This window comes from Telopea speciosissima, chromosome 1 (genome assembly GCF_018873765.1).
Source record: "Telopea speciosissima isolate NSW1024214 ecotype Mountain lineage chromosome 1, Tspe_v1, whole genome shotgun sequence".
NCBI classification, from domain to species: Eukaryota; Viridiplantae; Streptophyta; class Magnoliopsida; order Proteales; family Proteaceae; genus Telopea; species Telopea speciosissima.
This window is the reverse complement of record NC_057916.1, coordinates 75,393,365-75,415,006: the sequence shown is the minus strand read 5'-3', so window position 1 is coordinate 75,415,006 and position 21,642 is coordinate 75,393,365. Positions and strand designations below refer to the sequence as shown.

At 40.5% G+C, this 21,642-nt stretch overlaps 1 protein-coding gene across 1 annotated transcript; it reads left to right on the top strand.

Annotated features, from left to right (window-relative positions):
- Positions 1–1,105: 1,105 nt before the first annotated feature.
- LOC122654651 (signal peptide peptidase-like 4) lies at positions 1,106–2,693 on the top strand. The gene is made up of 3 exons (XM_043848852.1): positions 1,106–1,421; positions 2,163–2,321; positions 2,523–2,693. The coding sequence occupies exons 1-3, from the start codon at positions 1,275–1,277 to the stop codon at positions 2,691–2,693; spliced, it is 477 nt and encodes a 158-aa protein (XP_043704787.1). The 5' UTR covers positions 1,106–1,274.
- The last annotated feature ends 18,949 nt before the right edge of the window (positions 2,694–21,642 follow it).

Below are 21,642 nucleotides of genomic sequence, written 5' to 3'. Positions count from 1 at the left end.
AACCCTTATTTTTATCCTTCAAGAAGGTTATATCATATTTTCCTTAAGCTGAGGCTTTCAGTTTTTATATAACATTTTTATTTTTATTTTTTAAACAATGATACAATCTTGGTAGAAATCACACATGTTTATTTGAAACATGAGTAAAATAATATATTCCCAAGTTTATCATAACTTAATATTGACTTGGGAACATTTTAAAGATTCATGTAGACATTGAAGTTAGGGTTTTAGTCACATATTTTTGCCCCTCAAGATACTGATATTATTTCGAGTGAGATTGAATAATAATAAGGGAAAAAGAATACTAACTAGTCGCATGATTCTTGTGCCCAAACATAGGATCTCATGTTTTTACCATTTAGCCCTTAATGAACTCAAAAACCTATTCCAACTGATTCCCCTGCGTTTGCTCTCATTGGCCCCCACATTGGCACAATCACTTTTTTTTTTGGTAAAACATTGGCGCAGTCACTACACACCTAGAATAAGCTCTCGTTGATGTGAGTTACCGTTAAGATAATTGTGTATTTTTTTCTCAGGCAAGAGAACGTTACTTGGGCCTCTTGATCCTGCATGTGCACTATGTGTGACCTGGCTAATAGCAGTACATGTGCAAGCATTGATTTGGGTGGGATTTTTTGTTTTTTTATAGGGGTAGAGTGGTACTTTCCATGGAGAAGAGATGAACTATGTCTTGGTGCAGGAGCCATCCCACCAGGTAGCATTCTTTCTCTCTCTTTCTTTTTCTTTATAAAATATGTTTTTTTGGGTGCCGTCTCGGGGGGTGGGGGTGGGGGGGGGGGGTTGAAGGAGGGGGAGGGAGGGAGAGTGTGGGTGATGGCGGGCGTTGGGGGGGGGGGGGGGTTTGGTGTTTGGAAGGTTAAAAATGTATTTAAGTCCATGAATGTCTCTGATATGAAAGAAGCTTGTCTTAAAAGACTTTTGAAAATGGTTTCTCTCTTGGACTTGCAGTTGTGATGTGAATTGTGAAGGAGAAGTCCAATCTGCACATCTAGGAGGAGGAGGGAGGGAGAGTGTGGGTGATGGCGGGCGTTGGGGGGGGGGGGGGGTTTGGTGTTTGGAAGGTTAAAAATGTATTTAAGTCCATGAATGTCTCTGATATGAAAGAAGCTTGTCTTAAAAGACTTTTGAAAATGGTTTCTCTCTTGGACTTGCAGTTGTGATGTGAATTGTGAAGGAGAAGTCCAATCTGCACATCTAGGCCTGTGGAGCGCAAGGGGAGGAGTGGAGTTCTCAACCTAAAGAATTCGATGGATTTACAGATACTCTTACGGGCAGTTTCTTTTGCTGCCCTGCTTGTATTTGTTAGTCTTCCTTATTCGGTGTATGCGGGGGACATCGTACAAGAAGACGATCAGGCTCCGAGTCAGCCTGGTTGTAACAACAACTTCGTTCTGGTAACTCACTCTTCACAACTGCTTTTCTCTCACATACCCACTTCAACTGGGTTCCGTATATTTCTCCTCATTCTATGTTGGAGTATTTCCTTTTTTGGGTTTTCCATTTTGAGCTAATCTGGAGTTTATAATGAAAATGATGGCCTTGAAGATAGTACTCGTCCAAATTTAAGAAATTGATCTTTCTATTATTGTCTGTGGATGCAATTTGTAGTTAATAGACTTGGAATCCATCACCTTTCTAATCGTTTTCTCTGAAGATGAGGATATGAAATAGAGTTTGGGTTGAATTTCTTCTTATAGTTTCCACTTAGTCTTCCCCTTCCACCCAAAAAAATTGTTTTTTCCTGGGCGGCGAAGCTATCTGCCATTTCTGCAGCTATTTGGTTCTAGTTGTATCTGTGCAACTTTATTTGATTTTAGAATTTGTGGCGTGTAATTCCCTTATAGGAACTGCAATTTGAAAGAAAATTGTGATTTGTTTAGGCTACTTAAGCTGGAATCTAACTTGGTCCTTTTTTAAGCTAATATTTTTTTAAACGGTAAAAAGAAGCTCGTATTTGATTTACTACAAAGATTGTTACATAGGGGTATACATAGTTCTCCTCTATGTTATCCATCGTGCCATAAACATTGCCCACTATACTTATCTCATTCGAGTTGCTGCTTTGGTTAATCTTGCTTTTTCCTCAATGTTTATTTCTCTTGTGAACATTTTTTCCACTACCTGCTGTTTGTTAGGTTAAAGTCCAAACTTTGGTGGATGGTATACAAGGCAGTGAGTTTGTAGGTGTTGGTGCTCGATTCGGCACCACCATGGAGTCAAAGGAGAAGCATGCAAATCAAACTAAGCTTATCCTTGCGGATCCTCCTGATTGTTGCAGCACACTTAAGAATAAGGTTTGTGCTTTCATTTTGTGTCTTTATATGTATGGATTCTAGAAATACATTTATACATAGACAAATAGATAGGAGGCGCAGGCATGTAAAAATCCATATATACGTGCATGAAATGCATGTCTTCTTGGGAATGGTGGACTGTAAGGTTTGATCACTTATAACTCTCAGTTGATTGTTTGGAATTTGTGACCTTTTCCGCAGCTTTCTGGAGAAGTCATCCTGGTTGAACGAGGTAAATGCAAGTTCACAAAAAAGGCAAATGTTGCACAAGCTGCTGGTGCTTCAGCAATCCTAATTATAAATTATAAGACAGGTAACACCCCGTCCTTTCTTCTATCTTGCTTAATTGGGTTTATTTTTTGGAGGTACTGAAAAGTGCATCTATAATTGTAGGATACTTCCGAACTTCTGGGTATATTTTGTTTTATACTCTTGTTTTGGGTGTGTTACACATTATCAAATGTTGTTGTTTCCAATATTATTCCAAGTCATGTGCTCTATTGGGTTGAGCTAAGATAGGGTCCAGTGGCCAATACATATATTCAGATTTTCCCCCACCATTTAATATACATCATCTTAGGAAGGGGTTGGTATCATTAGCACTAGGCCAAAGTTTGGCCCGTTAATGTACCTTGTTGGCTATTTTGGTTATCGAAAACCCTATTACTAGGCTCACCTAGGTGTTTATGTGATACTGGTCTTCAGTTATTCCTCTATGCCTTTGTGTCCTTCTCAAGTCCAAAATTTTCCACTCTGGTATCCCAGGATTCTTCCAAAGAGGCTCTTCGTCAGCTCACTGGCTTCACTATTGGCTCCCTTCCTGTCACCTATCTAGGCCTTCCCCTGATCACTGCTAGGCTCTCTAGCCACCACTGCACTCCTATGCTCGATAACATTTGCAAGCGCCTCTAGCTCTGGAAAGGCAAGCTCCTCTGCTATGCTGGAAGACTCGAATGCATTCGCTCGGTCCTCCAAGCCTCTTACATCTACTAGACCGGTATTTTCAACATCCCGAATTCCACCATCAGGGCCATTAAATGCATACTTTGTGCCTTCCTTTGGAAAGGAAAAGATACCACCAGATTTCTCCACCCAACCAGCTGGAAGTCCATTTGTCTCCCCAAATCGGAGGGTGGTCTAGGCCTCTGCCGCATCCGTGACTCTAACACGGCAGGCATTCTAAAGCTTCTGTGGAAAATCACTTCCCACCACGACTCTATCTGGGTCACTTGGGTCCAATCCTACCTCCTCAAGTCTGACTCCATTTGGACGGTCAAAACCCCGACTGACTCCTCTTGGATCTGGCGGAAGATCCTCTCCCTCCGCCCCCTTACTCTCCAAGGCATCTCTTACTCCATTGCGGATGGGACCTCCACTTCCCTCTGGCTTGACCATTGGCACCCTCTTGGGATCCTCTACAACCTGCTTGGTCTAAGAGCAATCTATTCCTCTGGCCTCCCCCAGGATGCAAATGTCTCCGCCCTCATTTTTTATGGCCGCTGGTCTCCCCCGCCTAACCTTAATCCCACCATCATTACTCAGATCTGGGCAACTCTCCCACCCATCCAGCCCAACACTCCCCATCATGCGGACCGCGCTAACTGGCTTCCCTCATCCAAAGGTATCTTCACCTCTTCTTCTGCTTGGAACCTCTCTAAGGACCCTAGCCCTCCTGTTCCCTGACACAACCTAGTCTGGTTCAAGGGCCACATTCCCCGCCACAACCTCACTGTTTGGAGAACCCTTAGACATTGCCTGCCTACCTAAGCCTTCCTCATCCACCGCACCATCCCAGCTTCCCCCGCCTGTAACCTTTGCAGGATTGGCCAAGAAGACACCTCCCACCTCTTCTTCGACTGCCCCTTCACCTCCACCATCTGGAACAAGGCCTTGTCTTCCATCTGGCCGCGGACTAGAAGAGTTAGGAGCTTTAACCGTGACTGGCTTTGGTTGCTCAAGAATTTCCCAGGGAACTCTATTTGTGACACTATTGGGAAGCTTGTTTTTAACGTTGCAGTTTACCATATCTGGTTGGAGAGAAATATTAGGAGATGGACTTCCAAATCTAGATCTTTCGATACGATTTGGAAAGCCATCTCCTCCGATGTTTCTTCCAAGCTTAGTTGTATCCAGCAGCGACATTACAAGGACAACTTCAGAAACAGGCATACTTTGATTTTTTGGGGCCTTGATACTGCCCTTCTGCGGCCTCCCTCCTTTGCGTAGGTTGGCTGGCCGCCTCCCCCCCCTCTCCTCTCCTTCTGCTTCTTTTCTTTTCTTTTCTTGTACATTGGTTCCCCTTTCCTTTCCCCCTCTCGAGGTTCGGTAATATATTCATTTATCAAAAAAAGGTATACCCAAGTGAACCTAGAATAGCAGTCAATGAAAGTGACATACCATCGATGGCCAGTCAAGGAAGTTTTCCTACTAGGCCCCCACACATCAGTATGAACAACATGAAATAAGGAAGAGGATCTTGTATTAGAAATAGGATAAGTTGAACGTGTCTGTTTAGCCAAGACACAAGGCTCACAAAAAAAGTCTTCCTTAATACAGTCTTTAACTAATGCTGGAAATAAATTTGATAAAGTACCTAAGGGGGGATGGCCTAGTCTAGAGTGCCATTTATGTAATTCAGAAGAGAAAGATGCCAAAGGTAAAGCCTGAGTAGGTGTAGGATCGCCATCAAGCAAGTACAACCCGCCATGCACTTTACCCGATCCAATCGTCTTCCCCGAGTCCAATTCCTGAAAACACAGTGAGTGGGAAAAAAGGTCACTTTACAATTCAGGGATTTAGTGATACTGCTAATGGAAAGAAGGTTAGTTGTAAATTTGGGAATATGCAACACAAATGACAGTGTAAGGGAAGGAGAACAACCAATGGATCCTTTCCCTGAGATGGAGGAGAGGGACCCATCAGCAATTTTGACTTTATCCCTACCAGAAGCAGGAGATTATGTATTAAAAAGGCTGGAAGAACTTGTCATGTGATCAGTAGCACCAGAGTCTATGATCCATGGAGTGGACACTACTGATGCACAATAACCAGCAAAGGAAATACCTGTACGGGCAAAGAAGGAACCTGAATTGGCAGCAAACGTAGTAGAGGCAGCAGATGTGTTCAACATACGACGTAGAGCCTGGAGTTCTTCCTGGAAGAAACCGATGTCAGCAGTGGGAGTTGGAGCTACACTTTCAATGTGATTGGCTTTGTTTTTAGACTTAGCACGACCACGTTTGGCCTCAAAATCAGCTGGCTTCCCATGTAATTTTCAACACTGAGCCTTAGTGTGATATGGTTTGTGACAATGCTCACACTTAACAGGCTCTTTGGTAGTAATAGTAGAAGCAACAACACTGTCAAAAGAAGCAACAAGAGTGGAGCCAGCAGTCTGTAAGGCTGATCTCTCAACTTTGGGAGTAATCATCATGGCAGCCCTTCGTGCCTCTTCACTGTGAACATAAGAAAAGGTCTCCTCTAGAGTAGGGAAAGGAACCCAACCAAGAACTTGCACCCGAATAGGGTCATAGTCATCATTGAGGTCAGCCAGGAAATCATAGACCCGAAACTGATCTACATAGGTGTGGTAGGCAGTAATATCAGCAGTAGTAGTAGGTTGAAACCGAGCATAGTGATCCAATTGCTGCCATAAACACTTGAGGGCAGCATAGTATTTGGTGACAGACATCTCCTTCTGAGTAGTGTTTTGGAGTGTCTTCCTGATTTCATAAATCTGATCACCACTACCTGAACGACCATAAGTGCCCTTGACAGCTGTCCATATCTATGTAGCAATGTCAAGGAGAAGCTACTGACTAGAGAGGTCAGTGGTCATAGAGTTCAGAACAAAGGACATCACCATTGCATCATTGGCAGCCCATTTAGTACGAGCACCACCTTCTTCAGTAGGCTGTTTGGTGGTGCCAGTAAGATGGCTAGTGAGTCCCCTTCCAGCCATTGTTACGGATAATGATCTGGCCCAAATTAAGTAGTTTGTACCATCAAGCTTAATGGCAGCAGCATAGGGAAGAAAATCAGACCTAGTTTGATCTCCTCCAGAAGTAGCAGTAGTCATCTCTGAGTCACCCATGATTCAACCAGGCAGAAAAAATCAAATCTTCAAAAAAACCTGAATAGAGTGTGAATGATGGGTTTTGAAATTGCAGAATTTTCAACCGTCAGAATGGGCTGAAACTTAGGTCGAGTTTCCCTCTAATAGCAGGGAAGATATCTTCCAAAAATTAGCTCCTTCTGATGAGCCAATAAAAAGCCCTAAATTTTGACAAATTTAGGATGAAAACTTAATTGCAGAAAAATTGCAGAACCTGATTGCAGAAAACCTAATTGCAGAAAAATTGCAGAACTGGATCTAAACTAATTCTGCAGTCTTCAAACAAGGACTGGTGTAGACCAATAGGAGCAGGAACCAATCTCCATAAAAGCAGAAATCAAACTTCAGTTGAAAGAATAGCTTGATCTCCAAGGATGGAAAAAATCCTGCCAGCAGATTTAGGTCACACCACTGTTCTTCGATCTTCAATGAGGTGACATTGAGGGCAGCAGCTAAATTTGCATTAGATCACCTCATAGTTGCTGCCCTGATGGAGAGAAAGAGGCCGAGAGTGGTGGAGAGAAAAGGAAAAAGAAAAAACCAGAAACTGAGAGGGGAAAGAACCAGAAACTGAGAAAAGCTGCTCTTAGATCAGAGTTGGCTCTGATACCATGTTAACAGCCTTAGGAATGGGTGCTTGAATGATCAAAACCGATCACACAGGCCCTTCATTTATATTGAATTGAATTACAACTGATCAAAGTACAAATAGGAATGCTACCTCAGTCCTAATCCTATTAGGAATTCCTAATAAAACTAGGAATACTAAAATAGGACTCGGCTGAGGGAAAAACAATAAAAAAGAGAAAAATAAAAGAAAGAGAATCACAATCTGACTAGGAGTAATCATAACCTGACTAGGACTAAACCTGATCTGCTAGGACTAATCCTAATTTGACTAGGACTAATTACCCCAATCGGGTAAGTAGCCTATTTCAACAGATCATTACTCAGACTTTCAGCCCTATACTGTTGCTGACATTGCTGCCTATCACAAACATGTGGACAAAATCCGTGTGTATGACTTCTTGGCAGGCTTGAATATTGAGTATGACACTATTCGAGTGTAAGTTCTTAGTAGGTCTCCCTTTCCTACAATGGAGCAGTCCTATGCTTTGGTACGTACTGAGGAGACTCGTCGGGCTGCTATGCTTCTTACTCCTATGGAGAGGTCTGCTTTATAGGCTGGTTCCAGCCCTGCTCCTACTACTGATAGTTCTCCTACGGCTGCTACTTCCACCAAGGACCCTGTTAAGTGTGAACATTGCAACAAACCTTATCTTCCCAAAAGGCTACTTGCTGGAAACTACATGATAAACCTGCTGATTTTGAAGCCAAATCACACTGAAAATGTAACTACAGCCCCCACTTCTAAACATGGTCTCTCCCAGGAAGAATTACAAGCTTTCAGGCGTATGTTACAGGCTTCTGCTGCTTCTACTACATCTCTTCCTGCCAATTCTTCCACTTCATCAAATTCCCACTTTGCCCATTCAGGTATTTCATATGCTGGTCATTGTGCATCGGTTGTCTCTTCCCCCTGGATTATAGACTCCGGTGCCACTGATCACATGACAGGTTCTTCCAGTCTCTTTCATAAATATTCTCCTACTTCTGGCAAGGATAAAGTCAGGGTGACTAATGGCTCCCTCTCCTCCATTTCTGGAAAGGGTTCCATTAGTTGCTCATCATCCCTTACATTGTCTTTCGTATTACATATTCCCAATTTTACTCCTAATCTTCTTTTTATTAGCAGTATTACTAAAGATCTGAATTGTAAGGTCACATTTTTTTCCACTCATTGTGTTTTTCAGGAACTGGAAACGGGGTGAACAATTGGATATGGTAAAGTGCATAGTGGATTGTACCTGCTTGATGATGGTCGTCTTCCTCCTACAGCATTATCTTCTCAATTGTATCAGCCTTCCTCCTTCTCCTTTGAATTGCATCAATGGCATTCTAGATTAGGATACCTCCCTCCTTAGGAACTTTATCCCTTTTTTTTTTTCTGCTTTGGTTAAAAACTGTAATAAGGAAGAATTTTTTTGTGAGGCTTATGTCTTGGCCAAACATACACTTTCAATTTATCCAATTTCTAATAAAAGATGTTCTTCCCTGTTTCATTTGGTTCATACTGACGTGTGGGGTCCTAGTCGCAAAGTTTCTATTTCTGGCCATCGTTGGTTTGTCACTTTTATAGATTGTTATTCTAGAACCACTTAGGTCTACCTGCTGCACACCAAAAATGAGGTTTTTTCATGCTTTCAGCATTTTCATAAGATGGTTCAGACTCAGTTTAAAGCCACTCTCAAAATTTTGAGAAGTGACAATGGGACAGAGTATATGGAAGGTCAGTTCCAACAATACCTTGCTGCCCATGGGATTTTACATCAGACCAGCTGTGTGGATACTCCAGCCCAGAATGGTATGGCTAGGAGAAAAAATTGCCATCTCTTAAAGGTGGCTAGAGCACTTATGTTTGCTCAAAATGTTCCCTCCTTTTATTGGGGGGATGTTGTCCTCACTGCAGCCTATTTGATTAATAGGCTGCCTACTCGGATTCTTGACTCCAAGTCCCCAACTGAGCTGTTACATGGCTCTTCTTCTTTTATTGTTCCCCCTCGGGTGTTTGGTTATGTTTACTATGCTAGGGATACTAGATCCCCCAGTAAGCTTGAACCCTGTGGTCTCCGTTGCATTTTCTTAGGTTACTTTGCCATCCAAATGGGGTACAAGTGTTATTATCCTCCTGCCCTCCGTACTATGGTAAGCATGGATGTTGTTTTTCATTAGAGTCTTTCCTATTATTTGTCCCCACCTCTTCAGGGGTAGTTTTAGTGAAGATGTGCTGACCATAGAACCCCCTCTTCAGTATATACATGATGAGTCTGTTCCAGCCCCTCCTGCTCTTGTTCCTCCCTCTACTTCGGGGGGAGATGTTCTTATACAGGGGGAAACTACAGAAAGTGATAATAATGAAATTCCTATTCAGGGGGAGATCACTCCAGTCCAGAAAACCATTAGTGAATTTCATAGGAGGATTAATGATTCAAATTTGAAGGTCTATACAAGGAACCAAACCAGAGATAAGCAGCTTCAATCCACTACAGCACCAGTACCCATCCAGTTGCCAAACCCGGATCCAGAACCTACTTCTCCACCTGGTAAGACTTCTTCTCTTGAGCTACCTATTGTTATTCGCAAAGGTGTTAGAGCTTGTACTCAATACCCTATATCTCATGTTGCTTCCTATGATTCCCTTTCTCCATCTTTTCGTACATTTATTTCTTTTCTTTCTTTTGTTCGTATTCCTCAAAATTGGCAGGAAGCTCTATCAGATGGAAAGTGGAAGGCAGCAATGATGGAAGAAATGGAAGCCTTAAAGAAAAATGACACATGGGAGCTTGTGGTACTTCCACAAGGGAAAAGACCTGTTGGATGTAAGTGGGTGTTTATAGTGAAACAGAAGGTGGATGGCACTGAGGATAGATATAAGACACGACGTGGCAAAAGGGTTCACCTAGACATATGGCATTGATTATTAAGAGACCTTTGCCCCTGATGCAAAGCTGAATACTGTCTGTGTTCTATTATCCTGCGCAGTTAATCTTGGATGGGATTTACAATAACTGGATGTGAAGAATGCTTTTCTTAATGGAGAACTTGATGAGGAGGTGTATATGGATATTCCACCAGGGTTCTCTTGTGACAAGACCAAGGCAAAGTGTGCAGATTAAAGCGTGCACTTTATGGGCTGAAGCAGTAACCTTGAGCATGGTTTGGCAGGTTTCACAAGGCTATGATTTCTGCAGGCTACAAACAAAGTAATGCTGATTACACTCTTTTTATTAAAAGAGTTGGTGAATAATCATTGTTCTTCTAGTCTACGTTAATGATATTGTGGTAACTGGTAATGATGGTGATGAAATCAGCAGTCTGAAGAATTTTCTGGGTCAGGAATTTGAGATTAAGGATCTAGGACAGTGGAGGTACTTCCTTAGAATTGAAGTTGCTAGGTCTTCTAAGGGCATCTTTCTCTCCCAAAGGAAGTATATCTTAGATTTTTTGACAGAGACTGGTTTGTTAGGGTGTCACCCTTCAGATACTCCCCTGGATGCTAATGTTCGGCTCAAAGAAAAGGAGGGTGAACCTATTGATAAAGGCCGGTACCAAAGGTTGGTAGGGAAGTTGATTTATCTCTCACACACGTCCTAACATTGCTATAGCAGTGAGTACTGTGAGTCAGTTCATGCATGATCCCTACTCTTCCCATATGGAGGTTGTTCTACGTACTCTTCACTACTTGAACTCAGCTCTAGGGAAAGGTATTCTTCTGTTTCCTCATGATCACCTACGGATAGAGGCCTATACTGATGTTGATTGGGCTGGTTCTCCTGACCACAAGTCTATCTCTGGGTACTATACTTTTGTAGGTGGCAATCTTGTCACTTGGTGTGGCAAGAAATAGAACATGGTAGCTCGTTCCAGTGCTGAAACAGAGTTTCGTACTATGGCACAAGGTATTTGTAAGTTACTATGGATGAAGGGTTTATGACAAGACCTTGGTGTTCCTATTTGCCTCCCTATGATGTTGTACTGTGACAACAAGACTGCAATCAGCATTGCACATAATCCAGTACAGCATGATCATACCAAGCATGTTGAGGTGGATAGGCATTTCATCAAGGAGAAATTGGAAGAAAGACTGATTTGTGTTCCCTTTGTGAAGTCTGCTGATTAGCTTGCTGATATGTTCACCAAGGGACTGTCTAGAAAGTTGTTTCATCCTACTTTAGTCAAGTTGGGCATGTTTGACATTTTTGCTCCAACTCAAGAGGGAGTGTTGGTAATGTACACCAGAATACTATGGGGGTATTCTGGTCCTTTTGGGTTTTATGTTTTATGTTTTATGTACTGCCGGCTCTCTTAGTAGAGTCGGCTAGAGTAGGGACAATTCTATCTTTTAAGTTGTAATTCTGATATTATAATATAAGAGCTTGCTTGGTCTAATTGACCATTCAAGCCATTCATTCAAAGATGTTTTGTTAACAATTAATTTTTTCAAGAACCTACCTGGTTGATGTGGAACCCAATAATCAGACTTTGACACGATTCATAATGATCAAATGTGAATACCGGACAAACAAATGGGTGAGTATTTTCAAATAAGACGGGGTGAGTTCAGTATCGTTCGATTTTCAGGGGGTGTCATGTAATTTACCCTAAAATAAAATGGTAAATAATCAGGCTGGGATTACCAGATGGTGAGGCATTCTTTTTCTGGTCTGGTTTTAAAAGAAAATTTTGATCAGATAAATTCTCAATAGCTGTCCTGCGGTACTCCTTTGGTATTTAGAGAATATATTATATGCCCTCTACAGAAAAATTAAAAAATGTGAATTGAAAGTTTAGGAACCACAAATGAGGAGCCATGTTTACTTGGTGATATTTGTACATCATTGGTTGGTTCCATCTTCTGCAGAAGTATTGATTGCTTACTGCATGTATGCAGTGGTATTTGGCCATCTGTAGGGACCATAATAACCTCCTCTCTTCCCAAGGATTTTCTGAACCAATCAACGTGCCTCAGCATCAGATCAAAACTCACAGGAACAAAAAAAAAACTCTTCCTTAACTGTGTCTAATGTAGTAGAACTTTTTTTTTCTTACTATTTTCTCACATCTCCAAGCAGTTAGCTGTGAAGAATCCGAAGGTTGAAGCTTTCCTCAAAGATATAGATATGGAAAACTGCCTAAAGAAGGCTCATGTAACTCTTGCTCACAAGAGGAGCCATGGTGTCACTGCTGTTGCTAGTTATGGTATGTACCTCCACCGGAAGGTACCTGTAGATATGACTGCATTTCTCGTCTCTGATAACTTGGCTGCCCTGGAAGCCCAACCTGGTTCTGTTGATGGTGAGAAGATAACTTCAAAAAACCAGTGACCCCAAGTGACCATATGGACTGGAGGACTTGCAACCAAGGGAGCCAACACATTACCACAGCTGCTTTTGTAGGGGAAAGCAACTCGCATAGAGATTGACCCACCTGTCACCATCCCAGGGTCTTTGGATTTTTATTAAGCTTCTTGAAAATTTATTACTACATAATCTGGATGGTTCTTGTGGTTCCCTCCAAAATCAGTAGCATCGTCTGAATGGCATTTTCCGTTCTCCTTGGGTTTTGAGGATATGAGATAAGAAGTGAAAAGGTATGGCTGCCACAGAGACGGGAAAATCTTCTATAGGAATGTGAGCAGTTCTGCTCTGAGTTTGTGTACATTTGCAATGTATAGGCCCGGTTTAATTTGGTAATCCTAGTTAGGGGTGCGAGAAAAGAAATTCAGTTTTGCTCTCTCTCTCTCTCTCTCTCTGTGTCTGTGTGTGTGTGTGTGTGTGGAGGATTCCCTACATTTGATCCCTTGCTTTTCAGATGAAGTTCAGGATTTCCACTGAGATATAAGTTTGTTTTTGGTTTACTCTATTGTCATGCTTAGTGAAGAAAATTTATGTCCAAACGCTACTTGCACATTCTCCTTCTATCTAATAAATATTTTTTCTTTCCCTCTCCAAAAAAGGGGGGAAAAAAAAAGATGGAATGCAAAACTTAATAGACTAATATAACTGAGTAAAAAAATAAATGGAGAGGAAAGGAACTCACTCAAAAGGGTGGGGTGTGGGGAGGGGATCATGAATTGTTGATTACAAGCTTCTAGCATTGTTAGTTGTATTCGTATATATAATTTTTTTCAAGGATGAGAGAATGTTTATGTGAAAGATCACTCCCACCCCCCACCCCCACTCAGACAGAATGAACTGAATATATAAAAAGAGAGGAATACTGCATGAAGTATCCAGCAGAAAAGATTGAATACAGAGAGATACAGAAAACAGGTGTCTGGTCTCCTTTATCAAGAAAACCACAGTATACTTGGGAATAGCTAGGTCCCCAATTCGGTGCCAATGAAGCCTGCAACTAGTGCCACGAAATGTACCAGCAGGAAGGTTTTGTGAAGAATGAAAATAAAGCGATTGATGGTGGAGATGAACCAGTACAGGATCCATCCATTTCAGAGACATTACCAAAAGTATCATGCCTATTGTCATTGATCTCGTAGGGGGAAAGAACTATTGCAGTCTGTGTCCCGACCATATCCTGTCTTAAAGCTTCTTTATCTGTTATGTTTTCCCTTCCTTTCCAAGATTCCTATCCGATCTATTAAAATTTACGAGAAATAATGATGATGATTGTCTGTTGTTCCCAAAATGGGGGCAAGACCCTTCTTTTATAGATTGAGACTCTCCTAGAGCCTCTTTAGGTCAAATAGAAAGAAACCTCACTCAAAACCGTTGGATTTTGAGTGAGATATGGCCAATGTGGTATCAATGGCCAAAAATACCTGAAAAACCCTTCCACATTCTGTTAGGTATTTTCCTAGAAATTTGTTGTTCAAACTTCTCAACAGGTCGCTATATGGTCTTTGGTCCTTAGAATCTTTTGGTAATTTTATAGGATATTCAACTCACAAGATCCATAGTCCTGTTTGCTTGGATGGACCAGCTCAGAGGGGCTACAATTCTTGAAAAGTGTAAGCTGGAATTTAACAAGGGCAGCCCATGATTTGAGGAAAAAAATTCAAATTAAAGAAGCAGCAGGGGAAAAACCAAAAAGAGAAGGGATAAGAAGAGGAAAAGTAATACAGGTATTGGTGAATAAGGAAGAGGGAAAGACAGGAGGAAAGAAAAGAAAGAAAAAGAAAGGGAACTCAATCTGATTTACCACCTGGTGGCTGCCACAGGCTGGATGCCAATTAATGTTGGGTCAACTTCAAATCTTTTCTTCCTGTGAACTTCACATCTTCGACTTAGAATACAACAACAACAAAAAAAAACTCAGCCTCATCCCAACTTAAAATGTATTCCAAGAATGCATACCAAACACTGCCTTAAGTGAAACAAAATGAAGAACGTGTATCATATTGTGAATTGTGTATGCACCACGTAGGCATGCACCTTGTTGTGTGTTACACATGGGCCAATACAATCTAGGTGCATGCCTGGAAGGAAAACAAGGCACAAGATGTGTGCCTCACGTCTCCTTGTATCGCAATAACCCTGCTTTTAAGTGATTCTTTGAGACAACTAATAAGGGTCTGAGTCTTCTGAGTTCTGACAGTACCTTACTTAAGAACTCACATGAATTGTTTTGCCTGAAAGACACCAGTATGGCTGGAACACTTGAGTGAATAAAAGATAACCTTTCCAATAACTAGATGTAGATAACTAAAGGAAAATTCAAAAACCTAACTAGTTTTTAAGTTGACCAAAGGAACATGTAAGGCTTTATGGTTGACTCATGGCTCAATAAAGTTGGCTTGAGTTCACATAATTGCTAATGTTTATCAAGCCATTGCAGATGATCTCAGAATCCCCTTCGGGATAGAACTTTAGTGAGACCTGAATATACCTTTCCCCCCCCCCCCCCGGCCTCTTCATTATGTTAAATGCAATTCATCAACATATTTATCCTAAATATCTTCTAGTTATCTAGAAGGTTTTGTTGTTTGGTTAGTCATTGGTGTATGGAGGTTGGTCTGTTCTGTTTCTTAGTCTGCTATCCCAGTTGTGTTTTTGCAGGTGCTGGTTGTTTTCGAGTGTAGTTTTTAGATTTTTTTTCCTTGCGCCGTGCTTCTCATACCCGGGTTCTTATACCTCATATCAATGCTTTTTCTCGTGTTATAATAATTTCATTTGGTGCTGATTTAAAACTTACAAAAAAAACAAGTTGACTCCTAAATTCCTATTGGTCTTTATCCAAATTTCGACAATGAAAACAACTTACTGGAAAGAAATGATTTGATTCCTGTACAAATCTCTGGCAAGGGAAAGATAACATCCTTGACAAATGCTCTGTTGTTTTATCCCAGTTTAGTTTTGTACATGTTGTGATAATGGGATCCTAGATCACCGAAACCTTAGATGGGGATTCCAAGAAGAACCCAGCACCGTAGAGCAGAAACTAGAATGAGAAAAGGATATTTTTTCATATCTCAGAATCAATCATTCTGAACGGCCTGTTATCCTGGTCTGAGTAACAGTATTGAGGTGGGGATTTGATCTTCAAACTATGATCTTAATCCTAAGGTTGGATCTGAAGATACCGGACTGGCACAGAAATAGAAAGTGTCCAAAATAGAATTAGAAACTCATAGATATTAGTAACTAACTCCAGAATTTAGGTCAGACAATATGGTCACAAACAGAATTAGAAACTGAGATTAGCATCCTGCAGAAACAGAGTTCAGAAATCAGAAATACTGCTGAAACAAGAATAGAAACTCAGGAGTTCAAAAGCTGCAACTTAATCCTGTTTATCAACTTCAATAATAAGACTTCTGCTTGATAGAACTTAAGAAGAACATGCGCAGGCCTCACTAGAAACAGATAATTGAAATCAATAAAAGATCTCAGAACCCGTGAAGAGATCAGAATCGACAGAGAAATCTGAAATCAAATTAGAAATCAGGTGTAAAGAAGTTAGGTCAATGAAGGATTACTCAATTGACTTTAATAAATAAACTGAAGAAGGAGTGGTTGATCTTACCAGCAGAATGATATATAGTTCAGAAACTGACCTTAATAATTGAAGAAGAAAAGGTAGCAGATATGTTAGGCTTCACACCCAACTGTGGAGAAGGAATCCACCAACCCCACCCTTGGCATTCCACCAAGGTTTCCTTATTGCATCCCAAAGTAGAGCAGCTCTGACTCCCTCAGAACCATTGATGCAGTTATGCGTAGGACATAAGACTAATCCTATTTTCCACAATTGCTCTTACCTTTATTTTATTTATTTTTGGGTGAATAAAGAATTCATTACCAAAAGGAGATAGAGATACAAGGAGCCCCCATAAAAGGGAAAAGGGAAAAAAAACCATTACAGGAGGACAATATACAGCAAAGCGAAACCCAACCATAGTTTTCACTGTTATCACCAAACACCCAATCGACCAGCATAACCCAACTAAAGGCAAGCAAAAGCAAAACATAGCATAGCAGTCATCACACAACAGCGTAACTCCAAAACCTTCCAATTTTTATTGTCCATATGATGGATTATACTAACACAGCAAACAACGCTGGTGCTGGAAATAGAGTTTACCAGGATTTCGATTCCACCCCTCAGAAGATGAGCTGCTGGACTTCTATCTCAAGAACGTGGTTTTCGGGAAGAAGCTCCCTTTTGATATTTCGATTCCATCGTTCACAATCGCACAGCTCTTCCCAATTGCAGCAACATCCTCCGCCATGTCTCTTCTCGTACCTCCCGTTTTGGTTTCGTCTCCATTGCCGCTCGACAAAACCTTAATAGATACAGGAACAGATAACCCCACAAGAACCTCCTCAGAGCAAAGACACCGGCTAGGAACTATCGTCTCTCTCTCTCCTCTTCTCTCTTTGGATAATCGACCTGTACAGCTGTACTCATGCGAAACCTGAAGATAATATGTTTTCCAATAATCAAAATGAGAAGAAGAGTTACACTTATATACACACAAGATAATAGCTGGACCAAAAGAATCAAGTTCTAACCAATTAAGGGGCACAAGTGATAATACAACATGTAGTGGTTTAGTTTGCCCTTAAGAGAGTGGAACTGTTGACGAGAAAGCTTTTAGTAAGGATGTTTGCAATCTGATCTGCAATAGATATATAACGAACAGCATTCTACTTTGAAGTCACCATGTCATGGACAAAGTGAAAATGAATTTCGATATACTTTGTTCGAGAATGAAAAATGGGGTTCAGAGTCAAATAAGTTGCGCCAATGTCATCACACCAAATGATAGGAACAGTGGGAAGAAAGACACACAGTTCTTGAAGAAGGGAGCGAAGCCAAACAAGCTCAGTAGCGACAGAAGCAACAATCTTATACTCGGCTTCAATTGAGGATCGAGAAACAATTCTCTATTTCTCAGACACCAAGACACCTTGGAGTGCATTTGGTAACGTTCAGAACAGTTCTTTTGTTCAAAAATAACAAAAAACATGAAAAGGTGTTTGGCTTTGAGGTTCGTTTTTTCATTTTTTTAGAACGAACCGGAGGTCTTGAGCATCAAAAGAACGTTCTTTACAGAGCGTCTCAGAGACGGTCTGCAAAGAACAAAGAACGACGAGCGACGGACAAAAGTCACAAAATTCGTGATTTTTTGAGAGAAATCACGAAACTCATCTCTCGCTCTGCTAGTACCAATTTGGAAGACGACGAAGGAAGGACTCACTCTGCAACCCTAGGTGAGATCTCTTACTCTCTCTCGCTCTCTCTCCCTCTCTATCTCTCGCATGCTCTGGTAACGTTCGGTCGGTGTTTCCCTCTCTCTGTTTCTCTCTCTCCCTCTCTATCTCTCGCACTCTCTGCACTTCTCTCTTGCTCTTTCCCTTTCTCTGTCTCTCTCTGTCCTTCTCATACTCTCTGTGTCATTTTTTGGCTCTTTTCCTCTCTCTGTCTCTCTCTCTCCCTCTCATGCTCTCCCTCTCACCGTCTCTGTGGGGAAGATTGATCCAATTTGTTTCCGATTTTGTCTCAGGAAGTGTATAGCACCCCTTTAATCAGCAGCCTACAACCGAAAAGGTTTGGAGAACAACCCCTTTGTTTCCCATTTTGTCTCTGCAGAAATCGATCCTCTATTGGTGTCTCTCCTAAGTTTTGTTCTGTACAAGATTTTGGGGTTTTATTCCACCCTCTAAGAGGGCTGCTCGAACTCGTCTTGGCTCCTTTTGCCCACTTGCTCTTACATTATTCCCCTATGGTTATCAAACGTTTTCTCTATTCAGCCCTAATGTTTAGATTTTGGTTGATTACTTCTTCTAATTAAATCTTAGTCTGTTCTTCCTAGGTTTCCTAATAATGTTTATGACTCTTTCCAACTTTGTAGTTCCTCAGATTGACAAACAGAAGCTTTATCCTACACAGTTTTTTTTGTTTTACACAGCCTCTAAAGTCTCACTGATTCATAAATCATGGTTACATCCAATATTGGTTCAGATATACTTCTTTCAGATGTAATTTCTAATTGCCTCACATCTATATAGTGTAGAAACAAAGGAATTCGTCTTTTGATCAAAATTCAAATACAAGGCAGTTGTAAATCATTTCCATACTGATAAGTGCACGGATAATCTAAAATAAAATAAAGAAAGAGAAGAGATAAAAATAGGGAGAGAAAGAAAGAGAGAGAGAAAATAGGGGATGAGTTTGGCTTAATTAGGAGGAAGCCGATCCTCTTGACTTTACGGAGGAAGTCATGCCTCTTTCTCAATAGAGAATTTTTAGGGATTCAATTCATATCCATTCACTTCACTTGCTCCTATTAAATAAGCTTAAAAACAATTAGTTATAAATCCTACAACTCCTCCACAAAACCACCCACGTACAATACAACCCTCATTATCTTTTAACTCCTTCCCATTAATTATATATAAATAACTACTAATAACTAAAATCTTAATTATTAAAATAAAGACACGTAACATTCCATCCCTCTTTGAATTGTCCTTGTCCTCAAGGACAATAAAATTGAGGAAGCGTCCGCGGATCCCATATCATAATAGGAAAAATCTCAATAAATGAATAATGATTGGTTATCTCATGGTTTGTCGATCTCATTGAAGGGAGTGTTATCACCATGAAGGAAGCGGAGAATGAATTGCATTGCTTGAGATTCTTCTTCTTCTTCACTTTCTCCTTCATCATCATCATCTTCTTCTTCTTCACTTTCTCCTTCGTCATCATCTTCTTCTTCACTTTCTCCGTCTTCATCTTCTTCTTCTTCTTCTTCACTTTCTCCTTCCTCAACTCCGCCAAACTTTGTTGAACGCGTTGATAAACTTTAACCATCTCGTTGGAGATCGTCATCATGTTCCGAATGGATGAACGCATGACCTCAATGATCTCAATCTTCATACCCATAGCCATAGGATCAATAGGCTCTAAGACCAAATGATAAGTGCACGGATAATCTAAAATAAAATAAAGAAAGAGAAGAGATAAAAATAGGGAGAGAAAGAAAGAGAGAGAGAAAATAGGGGATGAGTTTGGCTTAATTAGGAGGAAGCCGATCCTCTTGACTTTACGGAGGAAGTCATGCCTCTTTCTCAATAGAGAATTTTAGGGATTCAATTCATATCCATTCACTTCACTTGCTCCTATTAAATAAGCTTAAAAACAATTAGTTATAAATCCTACAACTCCTCCACAAAACCACCCACGTACAATACAACCCTCATTATCTTTTAACTCCTTCCCATTAATTATATATAAATAACTACTAATAACTAAAATCTTAATTATTAAAATAAAGACACGTAACACATACTTAAGGGAATGGGGTTTCAGCAATTGAAATTATTTATTCTCCATAAACCACCAAATACTCAACACAACTCAACTAATCTTTGACCCAACTACAACTACTTTTTCCTACATGAGTACTGTTGTGTTGGTCCTCTATTTAGCACTTGAAATCATAAGCACACACGTCCTGTCTTGCTACTGCAGCCCAAATCATTTTTTCCCCTGTACCCATATTAATATAAGAAATTCCAATTTGCACTGTAGCATAAATCTACTAATAATACTTCCAATTTATCCTTTTGAGATGACTGCAGCCCAAGTAATTTTCGATTACCCCCTTATCCTTTTAACACTTTCAATCTTCCTCTTCTCCTAATGGTTACAATGGGGTTCAAAGTCACCTGAGGATTAGGGATCAGAATTCCCAATAAAATTCCAGAATCTTAGAGATAGGAACAACCAGATTTCAGGAGAAATTAAGCATCAGAAAATCAAATGGTCTGATCTGGATGATAAGCTGTTCAAATTCTGAGATATGAAAGAACCGTTCTATGGTTAGGTCTATTGGATATTCAAGAACAGAATTCCAGAACCAGAAATCGATAACAGGATATAAGGAAATCAAAACTGAATTATTCGGAATATCATAAATTGAAGCATGAACAAATAGCAGAAGTCATATTTCAGTAAACAAACTCAAAAACCTGAGAATTATACTTGAATTAGGATAATTTGGAATTCGATGGATATGCAGGCCTAAGAACAGATCAAAACTGATATTCAGATGCAGTAGGACTAGCAGAACAATATTATGCTATTGTTCAACATGGAAAGACATGTCTGAACAATATTATGCTATTGCCTAGTTAGAGCTGTTCAAGTGGCATAACATAACTTTATAAGTCCACGTGTGCAAAAACTGATCTATAGTCTAAATTAGGGACTTCTTTTGATAAATTTATATATTCTATATGCTATTAATCTGTTTGGTAAATGATGTACATGGTTGCTGCATAATGAATGTATATGCCTCTCCTGAATTTTTGCAAATAAACACCAAAAAGAGTGGTTTAGTGCTCATGTAGTCAATTTAACATATGAAAATGCTTATTATGTATCAATAGTTTCCTTTTGGTTTCTCCCATTTCCTTTTTAAACATCCAATCTTATTCAAGTCATGCTTCTCATGAAGCACTTGGACTTTCCTTACACAGCACTGAACCATCTCAGTCAACTTCCTTCATCTTACCAATTGGTGTTAACACTAGGTTCCAGGGAATGCATTCAGTGTCAGTTATATGCTTTATAGTTTCACCCTTGATCTGTTTAGCCTTTTTCAGCCTTGGGGTGGGTTTGCATTTTGAGTGAAAGTGAGTGAAAGAGTGAGAGAGTGAAAGAGAGTTTTTTTCTTAGTAAATATTGCCATAGTTTATGGCATGAACTATTTTCAAGTTGGCAAGGCAGTCTTGAACAGATGTGTTTTTATAAGTAGTGGTTTTCAACACATCAAGCCAAGAAGCTGGTGGGCCCATGATCGGAAAGGCACTGTGTGAGACCACCAATGTGAATTGCTGGTCTACGTTTCCTTCCATTCTAGCATCTCTCTCTCTCTCTTTGGGGGGGGGGGGGAAGAGGGGGGGGGGGAAGGGTTGCAGGGAAGTGGAAGGAAAAGTTAGGGAAGGTGGTCATCCTAGTCAAGTCATTTTCTTCTTTTTGGTTTCTGCTAACTCCCTCTCTCTCTCCAGCCGTGTGTATGTGTGTGTGTCTGTGTGCATGGTTGAATGATGTAAATTGGAATCTGCAGTCTCAGAGGAGTTTGGTGTCATTCATCCACAAGTTTTGATACTTGGGTTT